The sequence below is a fragment of the Neophocaena asiaeorientalis genome, unplaced genomic scaffold (genome assembly GCF_003031525.2).
Source record: "Neophocaena asiaeorientalis asiaeorientalis breed wild unplaced genomic scaffold, Neophocaena_asiaeorientalis_V1.1 scaffold225, whole genome shotgun sequence".
NCBI classification, from domain to species: Eukaryota; Metazoa; Chordata; class Mammalia; order Artiodactyla; family Phocoenidae; genus Neophocaena; species Neophocaena asiaeorientalis.
The window spans coordinates 5424501-5445658 of NW_020172364.1; the positions used below are offsets into that span (position 1 = coordinate 5424501).

At 40.3% G+C, this 21158-nt stretch overlaps 1 protein-coding gene across 1 annotated transcript; it reads left to right on the plus strand.

The window, feature by feature from the left end:
• Positions 1 to 2135: 2135 nt before the first annotated feature.
• DNAJB11 (DnaJ heat shock protein family (Hsp40) member B11) lies at positions 2136 to 17335 on the plus strand. The gene is made up of 10 exons (XM_024768715.1): positions 2136 to 2397; positions 5039 to 5195; positions 8959 to 9056; positions 10843 to 10975; positions 12783 to 12925; positions 13758 to 13840; positions 14513 to 14570; positions 15704 to 15815; positions 16268 to 16427; positions 16886 to 17335. The coding sequence occupies exons 1-10, from the start codon at positions 2330 to 2332 to the stop codon at positions 16948 to 16950; spliced, it is 1077 nt and encodes a 358-aa protein (XP_024624483.1). The 5' UTR covers positions 2136 to 2329; the 3' UTR covers positions 16951 to 17335.
• The last annotated feature ends 3823 nt before the right edge of the window (positions 17336 to 21158 follow it).

A 21158-nucleotide genomic window follows, 5' to 3' on the forward strand; every position in this document is an offset into this window, starting at 1 on the left:
TTCACCTGCACCATTTTTCTAGATTCTACGTATATGCGTTAATATACGATATTTGTTTTTCTCTTTCTGACTTCACTCTGTGTGACAGTCAAAGGAAAGGTCATTTCCTGCTTTCTTAGTTTGTTTATGGCCTCTCTAGGTGTGGGAGATACAAAGGTAAATAAGACCATAAAATGCAATTTAGTTCCTCTTTTATGTGGCCTCTCTCCCCTAGTAGGCATCTTCCTGAAAGCAGTAACCTGGTCTACCTCTTAACTCTGCACTGTGTCTGGCACAGTGCTAAGCACTAGGCTTACAGCAGTGAACAAAACAGATAAGGTTCTTGCTTTCTTGGAGTGTATATTTTAATAGGGAGAATAGATAATACATTAGGAAAATAAAATAGAATAATTTCAGTTGTTAGTAAGTGTTATGAAATTTGGGGAAAGGGGTGAGTGCCGAATCTGAGCTGAGGCCTGAAGAATAAGAAGCCAGCACACGAAGATCACAGTCAAAGCGACTTTGTCTCTGTCACAAGCTCTGTTCTAGGTTGCTGTTCTAGACAGATGTGAACAAAACAGTACAGATTCATGCTTTCATGAAAGTGGCATTCCAATGTGTGTGAGTGTGGGGGGCAGGGATGGAAATAATAAAATAGCACACTGTAAGAATAGAGACTCAGTAGGGGCTAATTTTGATTGGTTGGTCAGGGAAGTCTGCTATGAGGTGGTGAATTTAAGCTGTTATCTGACTTTAAAAAGGAGTCACCCATGTTAGGATCTGAGGAAAGAGCGTTTCAGGCAGAGAACAGCTAGAACAAATGCCCTAGGCAGGAATGAGCTTGGCGTATTCAGAAAAGAGAAAAGAAACCACTTTTATTGGAACGTAGTAAGGAGTATACTAGGTGAGGGTACAGATCATATAAGATTTTTGTTCTTTTCCCCCAGCTTTATTGAGAAATAATGTTTCTATAAGCTAGTATAAATATAAAGACTTGGGATCTTATTGCAAGTGCAATGAAAAGCCATTCGAGGCTTTTAAGCAGACAAATTATATGATCTGACATGTTTGTAAAAAATCATGGCAGGGGGAAGGGACGGGGTGAAAAAAAGATACTAAGATATTACGAGTGGAGTCAGGGAGACCAGTTAGGAAGCCCTTGCCAGGTAGGAGATGTTGTGACTTAGCCCAGAGAGGTAGTGGAGATGTAGAATAGTGGACAGATTCAATATATGGTTTAAAGGTAAAGATTTGGATAGGGGATACAGGAGAGAATCAAGGAAGACACCTAAAGTTTTGTAGTGAACAATTAGGTGGTGCAATTACTGAAATGAGCAAAAATGGGGGGGGGGGATCCGTTCTCTTCTTAACTGTAATATTTATTGTTCTTTGCGTGCTTACTATGTGCCAGACGCTGTGCTAGACGGTTTACAGATTTTCTCCTACTAAAATTTCACAACACTACCAGTAAATGCTTTGCCTCAGGTTTGTAGATAAAGCAGCTTAGTGTCAGGCTGGGAGCGGGGAGGGAGCATGTTCTCACCGCTAGGAAGTGGTGGAGGCTGAATCCGAACCTAAGTCTGCTTCCAGGGCCACTCCTCATCAGGCCTCTTCTTTGCGAAACCGAGACAATTTTCTCCTAGGTTTGTTAGAAGATAAAATATGATCTAAGCTGTGCATCAGCCGTACTGTTGGCGTGGAGTCATTGTCCCCGCCCATTTCGCCCGCGTCCTTCCTCTCCGGCGTACAGCGCCTAGCTCTAGGTGAATGAAATTCCGAGACTCGTAACCAAGATAAAACCTCCCTCCCGCAATTGGTCAGTGCTGGAGGAGGAGCCCCGTGATTGGTGGAGAGTCCAAGGAGGCGGGCGGAGGGAAACTTTGTGTACCGCGATGCCGGCTTTTGGAACCCTTTCCCCACCACCAATCTTTACGTAATTTTCTGCGACTCGCAGGTGCCCGGGCTGAGCGGATTCCTGCAGCGGCACGATTCTCTGACGTTTCCCCTTCTAATTGGCCGGGAGCTGCGGCTGTAGTTCCGAAGCCTAACTGGCCGGCCTCGCCGCCTCGGAGGTGAAGTGTACTGCGCTGATTGGCTGTGAGGCGCCGGCCGCGTGTGATGTCCCGAGCAGCGATTGGCTCTGGCCCGCTGGGTGCTTCTCTCGCCGGGACTCGGGACTCCCGGGAAGTGGACTGGTAGAGGAGGGGGGCAAGCTAGGTGTCGCTCCCGACTAAGTCGGAGACTCCGGCGTGAGGCGGCCTCTCAGGGCCGGGTGGGCTGGCGAGCCGACGCGGCGGCGGCGGCGGAGGCTGTGAAGAGTGCGGGGGTCAGGGGCCCGCACAGAGAGACCATGGCCCCGCAGAACCTGGGCACCTTCTGCCTGTTGCTGCTGTACCTCATCGGGGCCGTGATCGCCGGGTGAGGAACTGGCATCCGCGGGCACGGGGCCCTTAAGTCAGTCTTGGCTGGGGAGGGGGCTTGAGGGAGGAGGGGGCATTGTCAGACTGAGGGAGTGGAGAGCGGCGTTGCTATGGTGAGGCGGTGGAGCGGAGGAATGGGTAGCGTGGGCCAGGCTTGTGGGGTGGAGAGGAGAGCAGAGGGTGATACGGGTGAGAGGGGCTTAGACCCAGAAGACCTAGAGCTAGATTTGCCTGAGGGTTGGATGCAGTGCCAAAAGCAACATGGTGTGAGGGGGCTGCTGAGCTGGAGAAGAGGACGATGCAGTGTTGAGCCTGCAACAAGCCATTGGGCGGACATTAAGTGGGTGGGTTATGATGCCAGGCCAAGTGAGGAAGTGGGGAGGACAGGTTAGGGAGGCCATGCTGGGATTGAAGGAAGTTGGATTGAGGGAGCAAGGCAGACCCTTGGGAGAGCCCTTGTACTTCTCAGCTTCTTGACATGCTGAGCCTGAGTTGTCATCATGCCTCACTGTCTCTCCATGGAGCATTCTTAGGAAGCTGAATGGTATTACGAGCGGGGAAAAAACATTTCCACTACTACACCCATAGGTAGTAGACTGGGATTCTAGCCCACCCCCCCACCCCCACCCCACTTACGAATTATGTGACCTTGAAGGAACATTTCAATTCTCATCTGTGACATGAGGATGATAATGTGCCACCTGTTTGAAGGAAGTAGGACCACCTGAACTTTTGAGATTCTCCGGCCTTTAATAAGATCCACTATCGTATAGGCCTGCTGACCACAGGGTATGATATGCCAGGCTCATATTTTAGAATGCGGGGAATAGTAAAGTCTTAGCTTTTGACAAATTTATAGGTTGCTCTGAATGTAGAAAGCACTACCTAGCAGAGCTTTAAACTTTAAGAACTTGTTATTCTCTTAAAAGTTTTTTCCCTGTGCATATATGCTTCAACTTTGTTGGGTTTTTTTTCTTGTGAAACATATTAAATTTATAAAAAAATTAACTTCTCCTAGGTAATGCTTTATTGGGTTTTTTAACATGTTTTTTGTTAGTACTTTTTGCACGTAAAGCAATGGGTACCTTAAGTTGTTTAAACAAGATGTCAGGATAAATACTGTTAGTACTGTAGCTATAAACTTCAGTTTTTCCTAAAGGATTCTCTTGGGAACCGTCATGTTGATGCTGAGTTATGCCAGCCATCTTTTCCCTGTATTTTTCTCAGCTGTTACTTAACCATTTTTATATTAAGTATATCCTAAGCCTCATTTTTTATATAGCTAGCTCTTTTGTCATTAACGTTAGTGAAACTTTTGATTTATTTAGTTCTTGTCTCAAGAGATGTCAAGTTTTTGCAGATTTTTGGGGTGTGGCGATAAAGCACCTAAATAATCCTCATGGAACCCCTTGTCAGTGATAGTTTTTAAAATTTATACATAAAATGATTAAATGATTTTCCTGAAGTGTGACTAAGAGCTTATGAAATACATTTTTTTAAAAAGTTCTGTCATATATTACGTGGATCTTGATACCCCAATGCATTTTTCCCCACTGCATTTTAAAATTACCATGATTACTACATCATCTCCCTGTGAACAACTTTCCCATCCCTTTGGTTGAGAGAATGCATTTTCAGAGTAATTTCTGCTGGCTAAAGTGACTCTGGCAAAATGAATAGACTTTCGTGAGCATGCTTATTTATTCATTTCATTCAACGAATATTTATTGGTGTCTTCTGTGGGCTGGCTATGGTCCCTGCCTTAAAAGTTTGTTAGTCTTATTCTGTCTTCCCATTGGCCCTTCCTGCAAAGATTCCCTTTACAATTAATTTGGTTCCAACATAGTTCCTGGCAAGGAGGTCAGTGGATCTCCACTTTATCTCCTAGCTCATGCCATGTACATATTTGCAGCTGCTGGGACTTATAGGCGCCTGCATATGGGTTCCAGCAGCTGTCTCTAATTAAGATTTGACCTAGACAAACTAGTATAACCACTAGTAATGACTGCAAAATTGAAATTTTCTCTCTCAGCAAAAAACTCCACAACTCATCCATTCAAATGGGTGTTGTTCTCTCTTCAAGCTTTTTATTTGGGCTTTGACTTAACCTCTGTGTTAACCTCTGAAGTTAACTTCAGTCACTTCATCTTTAACATTCCAAGAGTGCTACTGTTAGAACATTTCTGTGACATAATCTTTTTGAACAAAGAAATTCATCCTTTGAGATTGACCTTTGGAAGCAGTCAAAAGTCATTTGAAGTCAATAATAGGGGAGAAAAAAGAGAGTCAATTTGAGTATACAGTTCTTGGTTGAAAATGATGTGTGACCATAAAATAAGAAAATGACTTTCTTGACTAAAGGTAGTTCTAAGAGAAGAATGCCAGAGATATTTTGAATAATTCTAGTATTGTTCAAAAAGTACATAGCCTCTCATTGTGATTACTTCAATATGAAACTCATTACAAATTCTGGTGTGTTCTCTTTTTCGTCATTCTTTTTCGTGTGTCACGTGGGTACCTTCATTTTCCTACCTCTTTGCTCAGACACAAACCTAAATGTAAAGGAAAAAATTTCACTTTTAAAAATGTAATGTATTAACTCTTCAATGAAGTATCTTCTCCCTCTCCCCCACCCTCAGGCGAGATTTCTATAAGATCTTAGGGGTGCCTCGCAGTGCCTCTATAAAGGATATTAAAAAGGCCTACAGGAAACTAGCCCTGCAGCTTCATCCTGACCGGAATCCTGATGATCCTCGAGCGCAGGAGAAATTCCAGGATCTGGGTGCTGCTTATGAGGTGAGTCAGGAAAAGGATAAAGTGTGAATAAAACCTACAGATACAGAAAAAACCATGTGACGCTGAGTAACACTCCCATTTTTCAGGTCACTTTAAAAAAAAAAAAATTGACAGTAGATAAAAGTAGCAGTTGATGCTATATTGTACATTAATGTTAGTAGGTGCTACTTCCTGCCCTTTTCATTTCAGTATTTGTCTTATTAAGGAGAGTAATATTGAAAAAGACGAATGAAAGAAAATAGGATCGGTAGGTTAATACGTAGATTGATGATCAATCAATCCGTTTGAGAGTTGGAGCCAGAAACAGAAATAAAATCTAAATGAGGATTGCAAATCCACATGTGCCCATGTGGATCAGGCAGATAACATTCAGGGCAGGTATAAGATAAAACAGGAGAGTGGATATCCTACCTCCACGTTAGGAATCAGTAGCGATTGAAGAGGACTGTGACAAGCTGAAGACTTCTTGCCGCATTTCAAGGGAACAGCTGTTATTCAACACCAGCCAGTTTTTGCCATATACAGATGCAAACACTGTGTTTGCACACCGTGGCCAGATCATTTAATTTTTCAAGAGGAGTGGAAATCCTGATTTTTTGGTAAATTCTCCTGGTTGTAAAATGTTGGTAACTAATTCAATTTAAAATTTTCTTTTTCGTGCAAATCAAAGAAAACACAGCTGTAGTTTGAATTTGCAACTTGTAATCTAGAGGTCAAAATACTTTCATGTGTATCATCTCATTTAATCTTCATTAGGACACCTTGAGATATAGTAGAGCTGGGCATACTTCTTACCATTTAAAAAATTTTTTTTAACAACACCGAGGAATATTTACTGAATGCTTAATAATCTTTTTACTATTTGAAAAACCATTATACACAGAACCTTTCAACACTGTGGTGAAAAAATTTTACAAATAAGTCACTGATAATCTTTCATATGTATTAATTTAGGAGTTAGCTGTTTTGTGTGTGTTGCAATTCACCTTTCCCCTAGAAATAGAATACTATTATTCTGTGGTTATACTTTTTCTTTTCAGCTTTATTGAGATATAATTGACAAATAAAATTGTAAGATATTTAAAGTATATATTGTGATTACTTGGTACACATATACATTGTGAAAGGATTTCACCCATCTAGTTAATCCATCACCTCATATATTTATTGTTTTGGTGAGAACATTTAAGCTCTGCTTTCTTAGCAAATTTCGGTTATACAATACAGTGTTATCAATTCTAGTCACCATTTATTCACATTTTCTAAAAGGGCACAGAAAAAAATAATTTGACTCCAAAAGTCAGAGAGCTACAACTTCTGAATTCAAATTAAATCCCTGTATAGTGAGAAGACTGAAAACAAATCTGAAAAATATTTTAGTGGAAAAAACCCAGAAGGAAGGGATCCCAAGGCCTCCTAGGTTAAAGAAGTGAATGAACCAAAACAGTGACTTATATACCCAGATGAAACCTAGAACTAATGGGGTTTCCCTTTCTTCTCTCAACACCTGTAGGACCAAAGTTCCTAACCTCGGGCCCACAAATAAACTTGAGAGGGTTGGTGGACCCTCCTAAATTACTGTATGTAATATTTTCTTTCTCATTGATAATATGGATTCCATATTTCGCACTGTGTTTCCCATGAGTATTCCCATTGCTTGCTAGGAACCCAATAATCAAAAATATTTTCTGGGGAAGCTGTTGCTAAGAATTTACCATGCTCTTTAAAGACTCTACCATGTTCTTTAGCCATGACCTAGGCAAGGCTATACATAGATCATTCATGATATTGCAGTTTAACTCTTAAGAACCTTTCTGGTCACTAGTTCAAATTTTCTTTTTGCTTTGTATCATTCACTTGATTGCCTGCCTTTGGTCCTTAGATAAATTAGTGTTCACCAATCAGAATCCCAGTAAAGTTGAAGAGTCTTTTGTGAATACAAATCTGTCTTTTCTACTGAGCTGGGATTACTACTGGCATTTTAATTAGTTGAGACTCTGGTTGGTTGGCCAATCAACTAAGAAACTCCTTTTTTTCTTTTAATAATAAAAGTTTCCAAGACTATGGAATAAAGTTGCATTCCTTAGACAGAAGAAAAGTGAGGAGTAAGTGAATGGTAATAGATAACTTGAAGAGTAATTTGGGGGTAGTTATTACAGAAGCCTCCTATGTCCAAAAAGAAGCTGACTTAAAAAAATAGTCTTTGTTTTGGGGTTTTGAAATGGTGTTTCTTATGGACCCAAATGTGGGGTTCATTTCTTTGCCAAGACAGGAACAGAGAAGTAGACTTGAAAGTGAAAATATTGGAAATCCAGATCACGTAATAATGAGTTTTGTTTTGTTTTGTTTTTAAAGTTAACTCTGCCCATTTCTACTTCCCCAAAGTGGCTATTTTTTTAGGATATTTACCAAACTATTTTTTTTCTCACCTGGTCTATCACAGTGGCTTTAGTTGAGTACTCTGGTCACTTCTAGACTAACCCATTTGTCTTTGCTTTTAAGAATGCTCACTCTCGTGTACACTGAATTTCTTTTTATCCTTCTAAATGTATCTTAAATGTTAGTAGATTTTTGCTGTGGCACCCTACACATCATTCAGGCCCTGAGCCAAAAGTGTGTCCCATTTACATACGCCAGTTAGATCTTCCCTTTCTTTTGCTGAGTCAACAAGCCCCATCTACTTCCAACCTCACGTTTCCTGAGCCAACACAAGTATGGGTTTGAAATAACTTTCTCCTTCAGTCTGCTATCTAAATAGACATTTAAGAATATCAAATAACATAAAGTTATTCAATTTTCAAAGTTATATATGTGCATATATTTCAGAATGCTCTAAGTAAATGGGAAGCTTTTTTTTGGGAGGGCAGATTTTGAAGAACATTGAAGCTTATTTTGTTTTACATTCTTTAGTTCTATATATGGAATGGTCCCAATGAGAAAGCATATACCTGTGACTGAGTATGTAGTTTTCTAAAACCATTAAAACTTCAGAAAGTCTTTTCAAGTTGTGAAATTGAGCTTGAGCGTCCTTCATAGAGCAGTGTCCCTTTTCACTCTTTGCAGTTCAATCTCAAATGCTGTCTGTGTGTGGCAGACAGCATTCTTCCACAAATGGATTTCTACATGAATCAAAAGAATGAAAAGGGAATATGAAAATATTGCAGTGTAGAGCTTTCTGGAGACCTGTCATTGGAGTCCCTTGACTTACCAGTCTCTTAATGTGTGTGTGGTAGTGGGGTACAGGGGTTATGGTATAGATGTGTAGGGCTGAGCATACTTGACGGCTGTCCTAATTTACTGCTTCTGTGACTAATGACAGTCTGTCATAGTCATGTCCTAGTTTATAGTTTAGAGAGAGAATATAACATAGTGGTTAACAGCCTAAACACTGGAGTCAAACTACATGGGAATTAAACCTGAGGAATTCATCTCACCTCTTCCTGTTACTGCCCTCACATTCATAGCCATGTCGCTAATCTCCAGCATGATATTTATGGGGCTAGGTGAGTTTTGATAAATTTAAATTAAAAACATGAATGGAGCATTGTGGAAAGTTACAAAATGGGCACCGATCAGAGAATTTAGTCTGATAAAGAAAATAACTTTATAAACATGCCTTAATACCATACATAATGAAAACTGAATTCCACTAAAATTTTACATACAGTATCAGAGTTTAAAAAAACAAAAACATAAATGTGAATTCACCTTACCTGAATATTACCAACTCATAATCTTTTCTTCCACTGGCTTTTACCCCCAGGTTCTGTCAGATAGTGAGAAACGGAAACAATATGATACTTATGGTGAAGAAGGATTAAAAGATGGGCATCAGAGCTCCCATGGAGACATTTTTTCACAGTAAGTAATTTATCTATCTGCAGGGTATTAAGTGTCTGAGAATGGATCACTTAGTGATTATTAAAGAATTATCCTTGCTCCCTTGTTCAGAAGCTTTCGATGAAGAGTACAGCTCAACTGATCCTTGACCAAGAGGTCATTCATCATCCTTTCTGTGGGAATATACTCCTCTATTTTCACAAAGCTCCAGAAAAGACAGGTGGCACTAAAAGGGATGTCCATCTAGCCAACCATATCAATTAAATCAACCCTGACTGTGTTGGGGGGGATATATGTTGGAAACCAGTTCATTTTATCTCCTTGCTGTCTTAGAATCTGCAAACCACTTAATGAGCAAAGGAGATTCTTATAAGCGGAGAGAGAAATTCCTACTCACATACCCAAAGCTGACTCTTCATCCTATCCACAAGAGAGGGATGATTATGATAATCAGCATTGTTGGAAGGAGTTGGGTTAGAGGCTCTTCATCCCTTGCTGGACCCAGCTTTCTGGGAGTGCTGAGAGGCTGGAATAATAAACATCTTTCCTTCCCGCTCTTTGAGCCCCTCTTTGTTGAGCATTTGAATTTTCATATGTTTCATATGATGATGCATAAATAGGAGATCTTGATCTGGGGTTTCAAGTCAAGTTATAAATAAAAAGATGTTTGAATATGCATTTCTATGGGGAGAGGATGCATTGCTTTCTTCAGATTCTCTTCAGATTCTTCAGATTCTCAAAGAGAATTTTCTTTAGATTCTCAGATTTCTTCAGATTTGTGAACGCTTCACCAAAAGAAGTAAGAATCACTGTTGCTACAACAGCTTCCCTCATTTAGTGTTTGGGGGTGACAGTAGATTTTCAGGACTTAGGACGACGTGTGAGTAATATTATTAGGAAATCTTTCTCTTCCCCAGGATTGATTTGGCTGCTGTAGCCTACCAGGGAAGTGTCCTGTTTGAACCCCTTAGCAGTTAGAAGTGATACCCAAGGATGCCAGAAAGAAAAAAGGCTCTGCCCTTGCTCCTTCCCCACCAAAATCCTCCCTCTCTGCTTTTATTTAAGATTCAGGGAATCCATGCACCAAGATGGGTTCTGTTTTTATTTTTTGAAGGGGTTGGGGTTGTTGTATATTTGTCATGACTATGCTAACATCTGAGGCTCTTAATAACCAAAACTTAACGTCAAGATTAGAACTCCTATACAATTGAAGGTCACTGTTTATAGTAATCTCAAAGTGACGCTTCTGTTACTTAACACAAATTAATTTTGGTCTTATGAGACCAGAACTTCCTTTTCTGTAAGATCCAGAGTTTTACTAAGGCTGATGCTCTTTTAGTTTAATTATGTATCCAAGATTTTTGTACAAAGCAGTAGCTTGTTTCAGCAAAGTTAGTTTCTAAAAAAGCATGTAAAGGTGAACACTACAAATGTCCAAAATTACCATTAGGTTTGGCAATACGTGAATGTATATAGACTATACCCTTTCTCAATGTCTCCATTATATCCTGATATTTGTCAGTATTGAGAGAGATTATTTTTTCATTGATTAAGAATTCATTGGCATACTGTATACACTGTACTGTGTGTCTGGACAATATTAAAAAGTAAATTTTTTTGTAGTAGGGGCAATATAGTTGACATTATATAAATTAAAGATTGTGTATGATGTATGACTCCAATGTATTAAAATGTCTTTCAGTTTTGCTCACTGGTGGGACACAATATTTTATCAATGTGAAGAAAACTAAAATTGTAAGAGGTGAACTCTGATTTCTTTTCGTGATGATTTTACACTTACCAACAGCTTCTTTGGAGATTTTGGTTTCATGTTTGGAGGAACCCCTCGTCAGCAAGACAGAAATATTCCAAGAGGAAGTGATATTATTGTAGATCTAGAAGTCACTTTGGAAGAAGTATATGCAGGAAATTTTGTAGAAGTAAGTCCAGACTATACAGCTATTCCTATTGACTCCCAGAATGCGTTCTTATGACTAAAAACAAGAGGTTTCTACGTACCTTCTCTGTCTTTTAGGGGGTGGGGAGGTGTATAGAACTGAATTAATCATAATTCTTGGTTCATGATATGCTGTTATTATTTCATGAACTCATCACTCAGCCCAAGAACTAAATAAAACAATACCAGGAGTTATATCTACCTACATGCTACTTCCCTGTTCCATTCACTTGCCTCCTTTCCCAGGTAACTGTCTAATATCCTGAGTTTTGTCTTTATTGTTCCCTTGCCACTCGTGTTTGTTTGTTTTATTACATATATAGGAATACCTGAATAATATATTTACTTTCACTGTTTTTGACTTTGTAAAAATGATACCATACTATACATTAGCTTCTGAGACTGGCCTTTTTTACTCTTAATATTGTCAGAATTCATCCATGTTCTTGCTTATAGCTATAATTCTGCTGAATAGAATTTCATTGTGACCACGTTGCAACAATAGGCATGTAGGTTACCTCCAGTTTTTTTCAATTCCAAGCTGTGCTTTTAGGAAGTCTTGTACATATATCCAGGTAAAAAGATTAATTTCCCATGTTCCCTTGCAGACCTGTTGTCTGTCATCATTGCTAATACATAATGTGCATCACTCTTTGCAGTTAGCATGCTCCTAAACAAATTCCTTTTCAATCTAATTATTGTAAAGGATGTATATGACCTTGCTATTTAAATGCCTCCATGGTAGGTTCTTTTTAAGAAAAAATTACCTTGAGAGAGCATAGTGATTAAAAGCACAGAGTTTGGAGCTAGACTGCCTGGTTTAGAATCCTGGCTCTACCATACATTGGTTATGTGACCTTGGTCATATTACTGAGCCTTTCTGTGCTTTCATTCTTTCCTCTGTAAAATGGAGATAATAGCATCTACCTCATAAAGCTGCTATGAGGATTAAATTAGTTCATAAATATATGTGATTAGGGCCTTGCTTGGCACATACTAAGTGCTATAAAGTGTTGGCTGTAATTATTGTTACTGTTATTTACTCCGTTGACCTGGGCTTTCATATGTTCGTAGGCTTTGAAGGATTTTTCTCCAAGCATTCATGTCATCTTACTGCCTGAGCATGTGCCCTGTGATTAGGTGTTTGACTGAACAGGCAAAATCAAGAGTACATTTCTTCATATATTTTAGTTTCTAGTGATTTAGAGGGATCAGAATGTTTAATTGCAATCAGCTACAAGGAGATGATCGCTGTGTCTTTTCTTACGGGTTAGAGTATCTGAATCGAGACAGCACTGGAAAACACTGCCAGATTGAGTTGCCTGAAACAAGGAAGTGTTTTCATGAGGTTAATCATGACTAATCCTGGGGTGGAAGCCACAAACCAGCTTTTGAAGGCTGTGGTTGTTCTTCAGGGCTTATGCTTTACACAGCTCAGATTTCTCAAGAGATAGTAATTCTGTGCACTACTTTAACTCAGTAGTATTTTGTCATGGCTTAGAAAAGGTGATTCCATACATACTATCTTTCAGTTCTCTTCTTTCTTACCCTCCTCTCTCTTCTCCAACTTTAGAATTTGAGTCAGTGAAAGATCCATTTGCTCAACTCCTATGTGGGAGCTGACTTGTAACTCCTCCAAGACTTCTCTCAGCTGTGGGTCTCCCTGAGGGATGGCTTGGGAGAGAAGGGGAAGTGCGAACCCCGGCAGGTGCACAGAGTCCCGATCTGGTGAGGAAACCAAAGGCTGTGGGACACAAGAGAGAAGCTGATCCTGTGTGTGTACTTGCTAGGTGGTTAGAAACAAACCCGTGGCAAGGCAGGCCCCTGGCAAACGGAAGTGCAACTGCAGGCAGGAGATGCGGACCACCCAGCTGGGCCCCGGCCGCTTCCAGATGACCCAGGAGGTGGTCTGCGACGAGTGCCCGAATGTCAAGTGAGTGCAAGCACCTTCTTTGCTCTGCCTAGGGACACTTTTAATCATCTCATTTGTCTAATAAAATGCCAATGGTCCATACCTAGATTTTTTTTCCCTCCCTCTCCCCCATCCTTCTCTCTCTCCCTCATGTTCTGCCAGAGGATAGAGCAAAGAAATGTACAGTTTAATTTTTTCCGAAAGTATCTATTAAGAATATCTCCTTTTATGTTTATGAACTAATAAGCAGTGCCCTTTATTTCTGAATATACTTAACAAAAATGTTGATATTTTTCCATTTTCCTACTTGGAATGTTTCCTTTCTCCTACTTGGAATATTTAGAGCAATCTTATGTGTACAGCTAACATTTCAGATTAGAGAAGTAGTATTTGCTGATTTATGTTATAAATACAACTGTTTAATTGAACCTTCAATTGTATATATTAAAACTAGCTCAGTTATTTGTGGGATCAGTGAAAAAAATCAAATAGGATAAACTCTTCTGTTAGATTTTCTGATAAACGTGATGCTGTCCTTTTGGGTGCACATTTATGTAAATGCGGGTAGTTTTCTCTGTTACTGATCACTCACTTCAAGGCAATCAATCTACTGCAGGTGCAGGCTTTTTTGGAGTCAGCAGTCTCATGGTTATGTGATATATAGTAGCTTTGCCCTGGCTTTTGGCAGGAGGAAGGTGTAAATGGATATCAGGTGGTTTTGTCATTTAGGGATACAGGATAGTCTTCCAAGAGAAAAGGTCTGATTGAGTAGATAAAACTTTATTATCTGTATCTGGGGTTTGGTTTATATTTTCTTTTTTTTTTTTTTTCTTTTAAATGCTCTTTGTCTCAGACTAGTGAATGAAGAACGAACACTGGAGGTGGAAATTGAACCTGGGGTGAGAGATGGCATGGAGTACCCCTTTATTGGAGAAGGTGAAATATTGATATTGATGTTTTATTATTGTAACTTTATGCTCTCGCCTGCTTATGTACACCTCCCACCCCCACCTCACCCCATACCTCATGGCCACCTAGTAAATGCATATATCATTTCCAACACACTTCAGTCAGTTTTAGGACACAGAAAGCCTTTTTATGACCATCCTTAAGCATCCTGGCTGGTCCACTTAAGCAGTAGCATTACTGTTTATCCTTTGACTATCATGGCCAAAAGTTACTGCCACGTAGCCTAAGTTAGGTCAAAGTTTAAATGTTCAGAACTTACTGGATTAATTTTAACTCAGCAATGAAAGAAGTTATGTAACTCTAGTTGGCATTAATAAGATGCTCTCAGACCTCACTTAGGGGTTAAATTTAAATCTCTAGACGAAAAATAGCTTTAAAACATCAGATTCAGGTGACCAGTGAATCATTCCTTGTTTAGGAAGTAGGTCAAGTTATTTATTGCTGTGTCTGAATCCCAGGTGATCCTCGCTAATAATCTGAGACTTGACATAACCAGGTAGACACGCTGCTCTCACAGATAGGCTTGACAGTCAAAGCCTAAGGTAGTAGCTTTAGAAAATTCTCTCAACTGCTAAATAGATTTGCAGCGTTCAACTTGCGTGGCTTACAGTGTGCTATAATCTCTTCTCTTCTGACAAGGTGAGCCTCATGTGGATGGAGAGCCAGGAGACTTACGGTTCCGAATCAAAGTTGTCAAGTAAGTAATCTCAGTTTAGAGGCCTTCTCTTTAGCCCTTGCTTTTCAGAGGAGTCAGGTTAAAGAAATATGGGTAGCCACCAGGGCACTTCCAGACTTTTTCCTCTGTTTCATGCCCTTAATACCCTAAATATGTAACTCTACAGCCATACTGAAAATTTGGGGTTGGAGCCTAGGATTGAGTCCATTTATTTATTTACTTCCAAGTCCAAGTCCAAAAGATGTTGGGAGGAAAGCATCGATATTATGAGTAAGGAGCTGTGAAAGAGAGGCAGACAAGGAGACCAGAGATTTTAACTGAGGAAATACGGCCCCATACAAGAATGGGAGACTTTTCCATAGAAAGGAGCTTCTGTGACATCACCTGCAGCTGCTGGGCAGCTTCTCTGGTTGGCTTCTCTTCAACGTGCAGTTCTGCTTACATAAGAATTTTACCTGGGACTCAGGCTTTCTTGTTTATCACTTGTCTCTTGTTACCACTTTGGAAACCAGTGATACCTCTGTTTCTAAGGATTCACTGAAACAAGGTTCCCACCCAAATATGGAGAAATGGGCCCCCAGTGCCAAGGACATTTTTCCCTCATAGCACTCTTTAATCTCGGTGATCTTTCCCCAACCTTCCTCACCTACCTTGTCTTTCCCATCACTTCCCAGAGAAACTGGCACATGTACTGTTCCCTGAATAAACCTGGTACCTTCTCAAGTCCTTATCTTTGCCAGAATTCCCTCTTGCCCTATCCCCACCCTCCCCTGCGCCCACCTTATTTGCAGCTTCAGAGCTGATCAGGCCTTACAAGCCCAGCTCTAGAAGCCCCCCAGGACCCGTCCCTGATGCCCTTCTCCCCCAGTCCCACAGCCAGAAGTTGTCCTTCTCTCTTTTCCATAATCTAGTTACTTGTATTTTAATTATGTGCTTTGACTTCTGCTGATTATAAGCTCCTTAAGATTAGGGTTTAATAAATCTTAGGCTACTTTACAGTCTTGATTAATACTATACACGAAGGAGTGTCTAATAAATGCCTATTTCTTGAAAGAGTGGCATTCATCCTTTTCCATGATTTTTCTAAAAACTTTTTGAACTCTTCCCAAAGAAAGACTTTGGAAGTTAATGATCTTTACCTTGTTCTGTTCTAGGCACCCAATATTTGAAAGGCGAGGAGATGACTTATACACAAACGTGACAATCTCCCTCGTGGAATCTCTAGTGGGCTTCGATATGGATATTGCTCACTTGGATGGTCACAAGGTAAGCAAACCAGTTCTCCCGCTTCCTGTCCTTTTAAAGCCTTCACATGGCTGCTGTTGAGGTTACTTCAGCCACTTCGGTCATTTGGAGGCACGGGGACTAAGTGCTCAGGCTTTGTCCTGTCATCTTTCCTCACTCTGCTGCTGAACATGTAGCAGTAACAACGCCACAGACCCCTCAGCTCCTCAGAGGTGATTGCACAGCCTTTGGCAGTCTCATCTTTACAGTCTCCGTTGGTAAAAGCCTTACTTTTTTACGTGTTTCGTTTTTCTTTTTCTTTTTGAAAACCTTCTCTTTCTTTGGCTCGCACTGTCCTAATGATGTTTCCCCTGCCCCTTCGTCCTGCTGCTCTGAGCCATGACATGGGCTCTGGGCGCCAGTACCCACTGGAAGCTGTGTGTTGTGCTTCGAGAGTACCAGTCCTGCTCCAGTCCATCCCCTTTGCTTTCCAGGTACATATTTCCCGGGATAAGATCACCAGACCAGGAGCCAAGCTATGGAAGAAAGGGGAAGGGCTCCCCAACTTTGACAACAACAACATCAAGGGCTCTTTGATAATCACTTTCGATGTGGATTTTCCAAAAGAACAGTTATCAGAGGAAGCAAGAGAAGGTGAGGGTATAATATTTACTGTTCAAGGAAAGATGAGGTCTACATTAGAAGGATTAGAGGCTTAGGGGTGAAGTCTGTAATGACTGATTGAGAAGAGGGCCCAGTCAGTGGGTCCTAAGTAAAAAGGAAAAGGTGAGAGAGGTCAAAACTGGAAAGAGGACAAAGAAGAAGGAATGGAAGACAGCTAAAGAGCTTTCTGTCCATTTCAGTTGCCTCTTATCGGATTTTGTGGGAGGTATGTGTGGTATGTGTGCCTGAGACACAAAGACAGGGGGTCACCTTGGACGTGCATGTATGGGTATCCACATGCGATAAAGTTAGACATTGGTAGTTACTTGTTTAATTCAGATCCCTGGTTGTCATAAGGCCTTTTGTGAGCCTCCCCATGAAACATGCTCTTCAAACTCTGGGGAAGTCACTTTTTTGTTAACGGAGTCATTTGTTCATTCTTTCCTCAGGTATCAAACAGCTGCTGAATCAAGGATCAGTGCAGAAGGTATACAATGGACTGCAAGGATATTAAGAGTGAATAAAATTGGACTTTGTTTTAAAATAAGTGAATCAGCGATATTTATTATCTGCAGGGTTTTTTGTTTTTATTTTCATTTTCAATATGCAAGTTTGGTTTAATTTTTTTTTCTTCTAATGATCGTCATGAAATGAATAAGAGGGCTTAAGAATTTGTCCATTCGTGTTGAGAAAAGAATGACCAGCAAAAGGTTTAATAATACCTCTCCCTTTGGGGATTTATGTCTGGTGCTGTCGCCTGAGTTTCAAGAATTAAAGCTGCAAGAGGACTCCAGGAGCAAAAGACACAGTATAAAGGGTTGGAGTTAATTGTTAGCTATTTCATTCGAAATGCCAGCTGGAGAAGTCTGTTTTTAAATACAATTTTGTTGTTAATTTTTTCTTGACTCCTGTTTTCTTGTTGGTGTAGTTACCCTGTTGTCTCTTCCACCTCCATTTTGGTCATTTTTCCTTGATCAGCCTCGTTTCCCTCCTTGGGGCCTGTGAGCTAGTTGGGTTTTCCTCCCATCAAGCAAGATGAATGCAGAAACCTGTGGAAGAGTGATGAAGATCCAGTCGCTGTACCCAATTAAACACACATGGCACTTTCTAGAAAGGAGCCTGAAGAAAATTAGAGATTGGAGTAGGTGAAACAAGGTCACACAACCACCTAATCGTCCTTGAGAAAGTATATTCCCTCTCATTTAATTTGGGAATAATCAAATCTGACACGGAAACTCTGCGGTTTAGAAAGCACTTTTCATGTATCCAATCTCACTTGACCTCATGTTTGAAAAGTGTTCGGCTTGTGTTAGGAACTAGGATTATTGTCGGCCCTAGAAAATGAATTTGAAGCAGTAGAGTTGCATGTTGTATTTGCTTCTCCCAGTGGAACCTAATTCAGGTGGTATGTGACGTCAATATATTTGACTTTGTAACCTCCTTCCCTTTTCTACATTATACAGTCAAATTACACTCTTTATGTTACTTTAGCTAGTGAATGTTTCAATGTTGTTGAACAACTGCTGTTGCAGAGTGTGTGTGGAGCTGCCTTCTAGCCATCAGTTTGGTTCCAGCAACATTCCCACCTTTGGCTGTACAGCAGCCAATGCTGCTATTGCCTTTTCATTTATTTTGCCCTGTTTTATAAAAATTATGAGAAAGGCGGTGGGGAGGAAATTTCATCCATTTAGAACAGTTAAGAACAAGCACACCGGGACTTTCCTGGTGACACAGTGGTTAAGAATCCTTCTGCCAATGCAGGGTACATGGGTTCGAGCCCTGGTCTGGGAAGATCCCAAATGCCATGGAGCAACTAAGCCCTTGGGCCACAACTACTGAGCCTGTGCTCTAGAGCACATGAGCCACAACTGCTGAGCCCGCGAGCCACAACTACTGAAGCCCACGCGCCTAGAGCCCACGCTTTGCAGCAAGAGAAGCCACCACAACGAGAAGCCCGCACATCGCAACGAAGAGTAGCCCCCACTCGCCGCAACTAGAGAAAAGCCCGTGCGCAGCAATGAAGACCCAATGCAGCCAAAAATAAATTAAAAAAAAAAAAACAAGCACACCTTTTAACCTCAATCAGACACTATTTTTTTTTAATTTATTTGTTTTTATTTTTGGCTGTGTTGGGTCTTCGTTGCTGTGCGTGGGCAGATACTATATGGACTTGAGTGATCCAACTGTGTGTTCACTTGTGAAGAAAAAGAACAAAATTCAGAGGCTTATTTGAAATGCTGAAAATCTATCTTAGAAATCAAATGCACCATATTAATACATATGTGTGTTTCATGAACTTTTGTATATTTAATATTCATTATGTACTGAGTTGCTGTAGTTAAAAATTTCTTAGGAATAATTATCAACATTTCTCTTCTATATCTTAGCCCAGGAGAGCTCTTGATCATTTTTTGCACTTGCTGATTTTTTCCAAGATTTTTGCAAGAGTCGGTCACGTACCAAACTAGAGTTATTTTTCTTAGCTAGAAAGACCCCAGATATAACGCTTTTCTGTAAATAAGAATGTTCACCGGGCTTTGTCACTACTGTTTATCCATGGTCCAGATGGCCATGAATGAATGAGTTAAAAAAGAATATTCTTTTACCATTGACTCTTTGTGAGCTTCAGTTTACTTTAAGTGCTTTCTCTGAAGCACATTATAATGTGGAAAGACTTGTATCAAAGATTTTCTTGTAATAAAGCATAGTAACAGGGTGGTGTGGTGGAGATGACAGGAAGATCGTAAAACCAGGCTTTAAAGCCCAAGCTTTTTGCACTAAGGTACAACTGCCTTCCCAGAAGTTAATGCTGCCCAAAAATGGAGTGGTGGTCCCTGAGGCAGCAAGCTCCCTACCAGAAATGGGCTTGGGAGGTTGTAACGGTCAGTATATGTTCCCTTCAAGCCGAAGTTTTCTATGTGTTACAGAGTTTTCAAGTGAAGAACTGAAAACTTGCTCTCTTACTCATTTAGTAACAAGTATTTATTGAGTCCTTACTATGTGCCAGTTTCTGTTCAAGTGCCTTATATAGATGAGGTTGTTTGTATGGAAGAGGGAGTATTATCCTCAATCTGCAGATGAGGAAATGAGTTACATCTCACAGCTTACTAGTGTGGGTCTGGCATTTGAAGCCAAGCAGTCTGCTTCAGAGAATGTGCTCTTAACTACCATGAATTCATGATTTCTACTTAGAGAAAATAAATGGTGTGGAAGAAGTATTCTAGGTAGTTATGGTGAGAGAACAAATAATAATGTCTTCACCCCTGCAAGGAAAAATGTCACTCCAATGAGATATGTAATGAAGCAGAAAGGGTGGTTGGCCTGGGATGGGATTCAATTCTGTGATACTGGGCAAGCCAGTTAACCTCCCTGAACCTCAGTTTTCTCACCTGCAAAATGGGAATAATGAAGGGTGATATATTTTAATTTGAGCTTTTGTGATTTCTAACATATTTTAGCTACACATTTATTTATGTTTAATTCCTGGTCCTCAGCTGCATTCACTATTGCTTATGTTGCCAGATTCCTGAATCCTAGATGGGTGTTAGTGCTCAGAAATCACTGTTTTTGGAAAAGGGAACAGGATATGGAAACAACACCACTGGAAAAGTTGCATTGGTTGTTCTTAGAAATGGAAGGAAGATTTTACTCTATTCCTTGACAAAAGATAAGCTGCAATTAGCTCCAGTAAAAACGTCTACCTTGAACAAAGATACATATCCAAGGACTCCAGGAGATAAGCAGAGAGGAAAAAATGGTTTGATGAGTATTCACTTTTTTTAAAATTCTAGATTTTTAGTCACTGACATGGTACCAGTACTCATGATCAAGGGTTGACTACAGGTCACAGGCAGTGGGTACCGGTACAGCTTCCACAGTGATTTATATGTCAAAGAGCCCAGACCCTTTCTCTTTCCACTAAATGAAATCAGTACTTATGAGTGGTACAACTTTAGGTATGGTACCTCTATTGATGCAGCGAGCCTGAGAATGACATGAGTAGAGGGCAGTGCAGTCACAGAGCTGAGTGTCAATGAGAACCCTCTAAAGCTTCTCTGACCAATACGGGAGCCATATGTGGCTTAGCTAGCACTTGAAATGCGGCTGGTACAAATTGAGAGGTGCTATAAGTATAAAGTACACACTAGATTTTGAATACAGTACAAAATAAAGAATGTAAAGTAACTCAATTTTATATATTGATTACATGTTGAAATGATAGTATTCTGGGTATATTTGGTGAAATATATTATTAGAATGATAAATAAAATACATTATAAAATTCACCTGAGGTGGTTTTGGTTTTTTACTTTTTCAAATGTGGATACTAGAAAACTTTAAATCACATGTGTAGCTCATATTATCATTTTATTGATAGCGCTGCTGCCAGGTTACTTCTCAACACGAGAGAAGTTGACTAGCACTTTGGGATGAAGGACCTCCTTTTCCTCCCTATTCAATTACCTCTCATTCAATTCAGTCCAGTGGTCCAGACTGTCAAGATGTTTTGGGATCCCCACTCAATCATCCAATATTCTGTCTGTGCCTCTCTGCTTGATGTTATCTGTCCGCCGTATTGGCTGAGACATCAAGATTTTTATCCAAACAGTGAAGAAAAGTGCTGACCAAAGAACTGAAGGACAACTCTTGGGTTTTGCCATTGAAAGCCTCTCTCCAGGTTGCCATTCATCAAAACATTGGCATATAGTCATATCAACCTCC

Bases quoted from the DNA above. Each gene is read 5' to 3' on its own strand.
- DNAJB11 (XM_024768715.1), top strand. From the start codon at position 2,330: ATGGCCCCGCAGAACCTGGGCACCTTCTGCCTGTTGCTGCTGTACCTC. The intron at 2,398-5,038 runs GTGAGGAACTGG...CCCCACCCTCAG, and splicing joins ATCGGGGCCGTGATCGCCGG to GCGAGATTTCTATAAGATCT. The intron at 5,196-8,958 runs GTGAGTCAGGAA...TTTTACCCCCAG, and splicing joins ATCTGGGTGCTGCTTATGAG to GTTCTGTCAGATAGTGAGAA.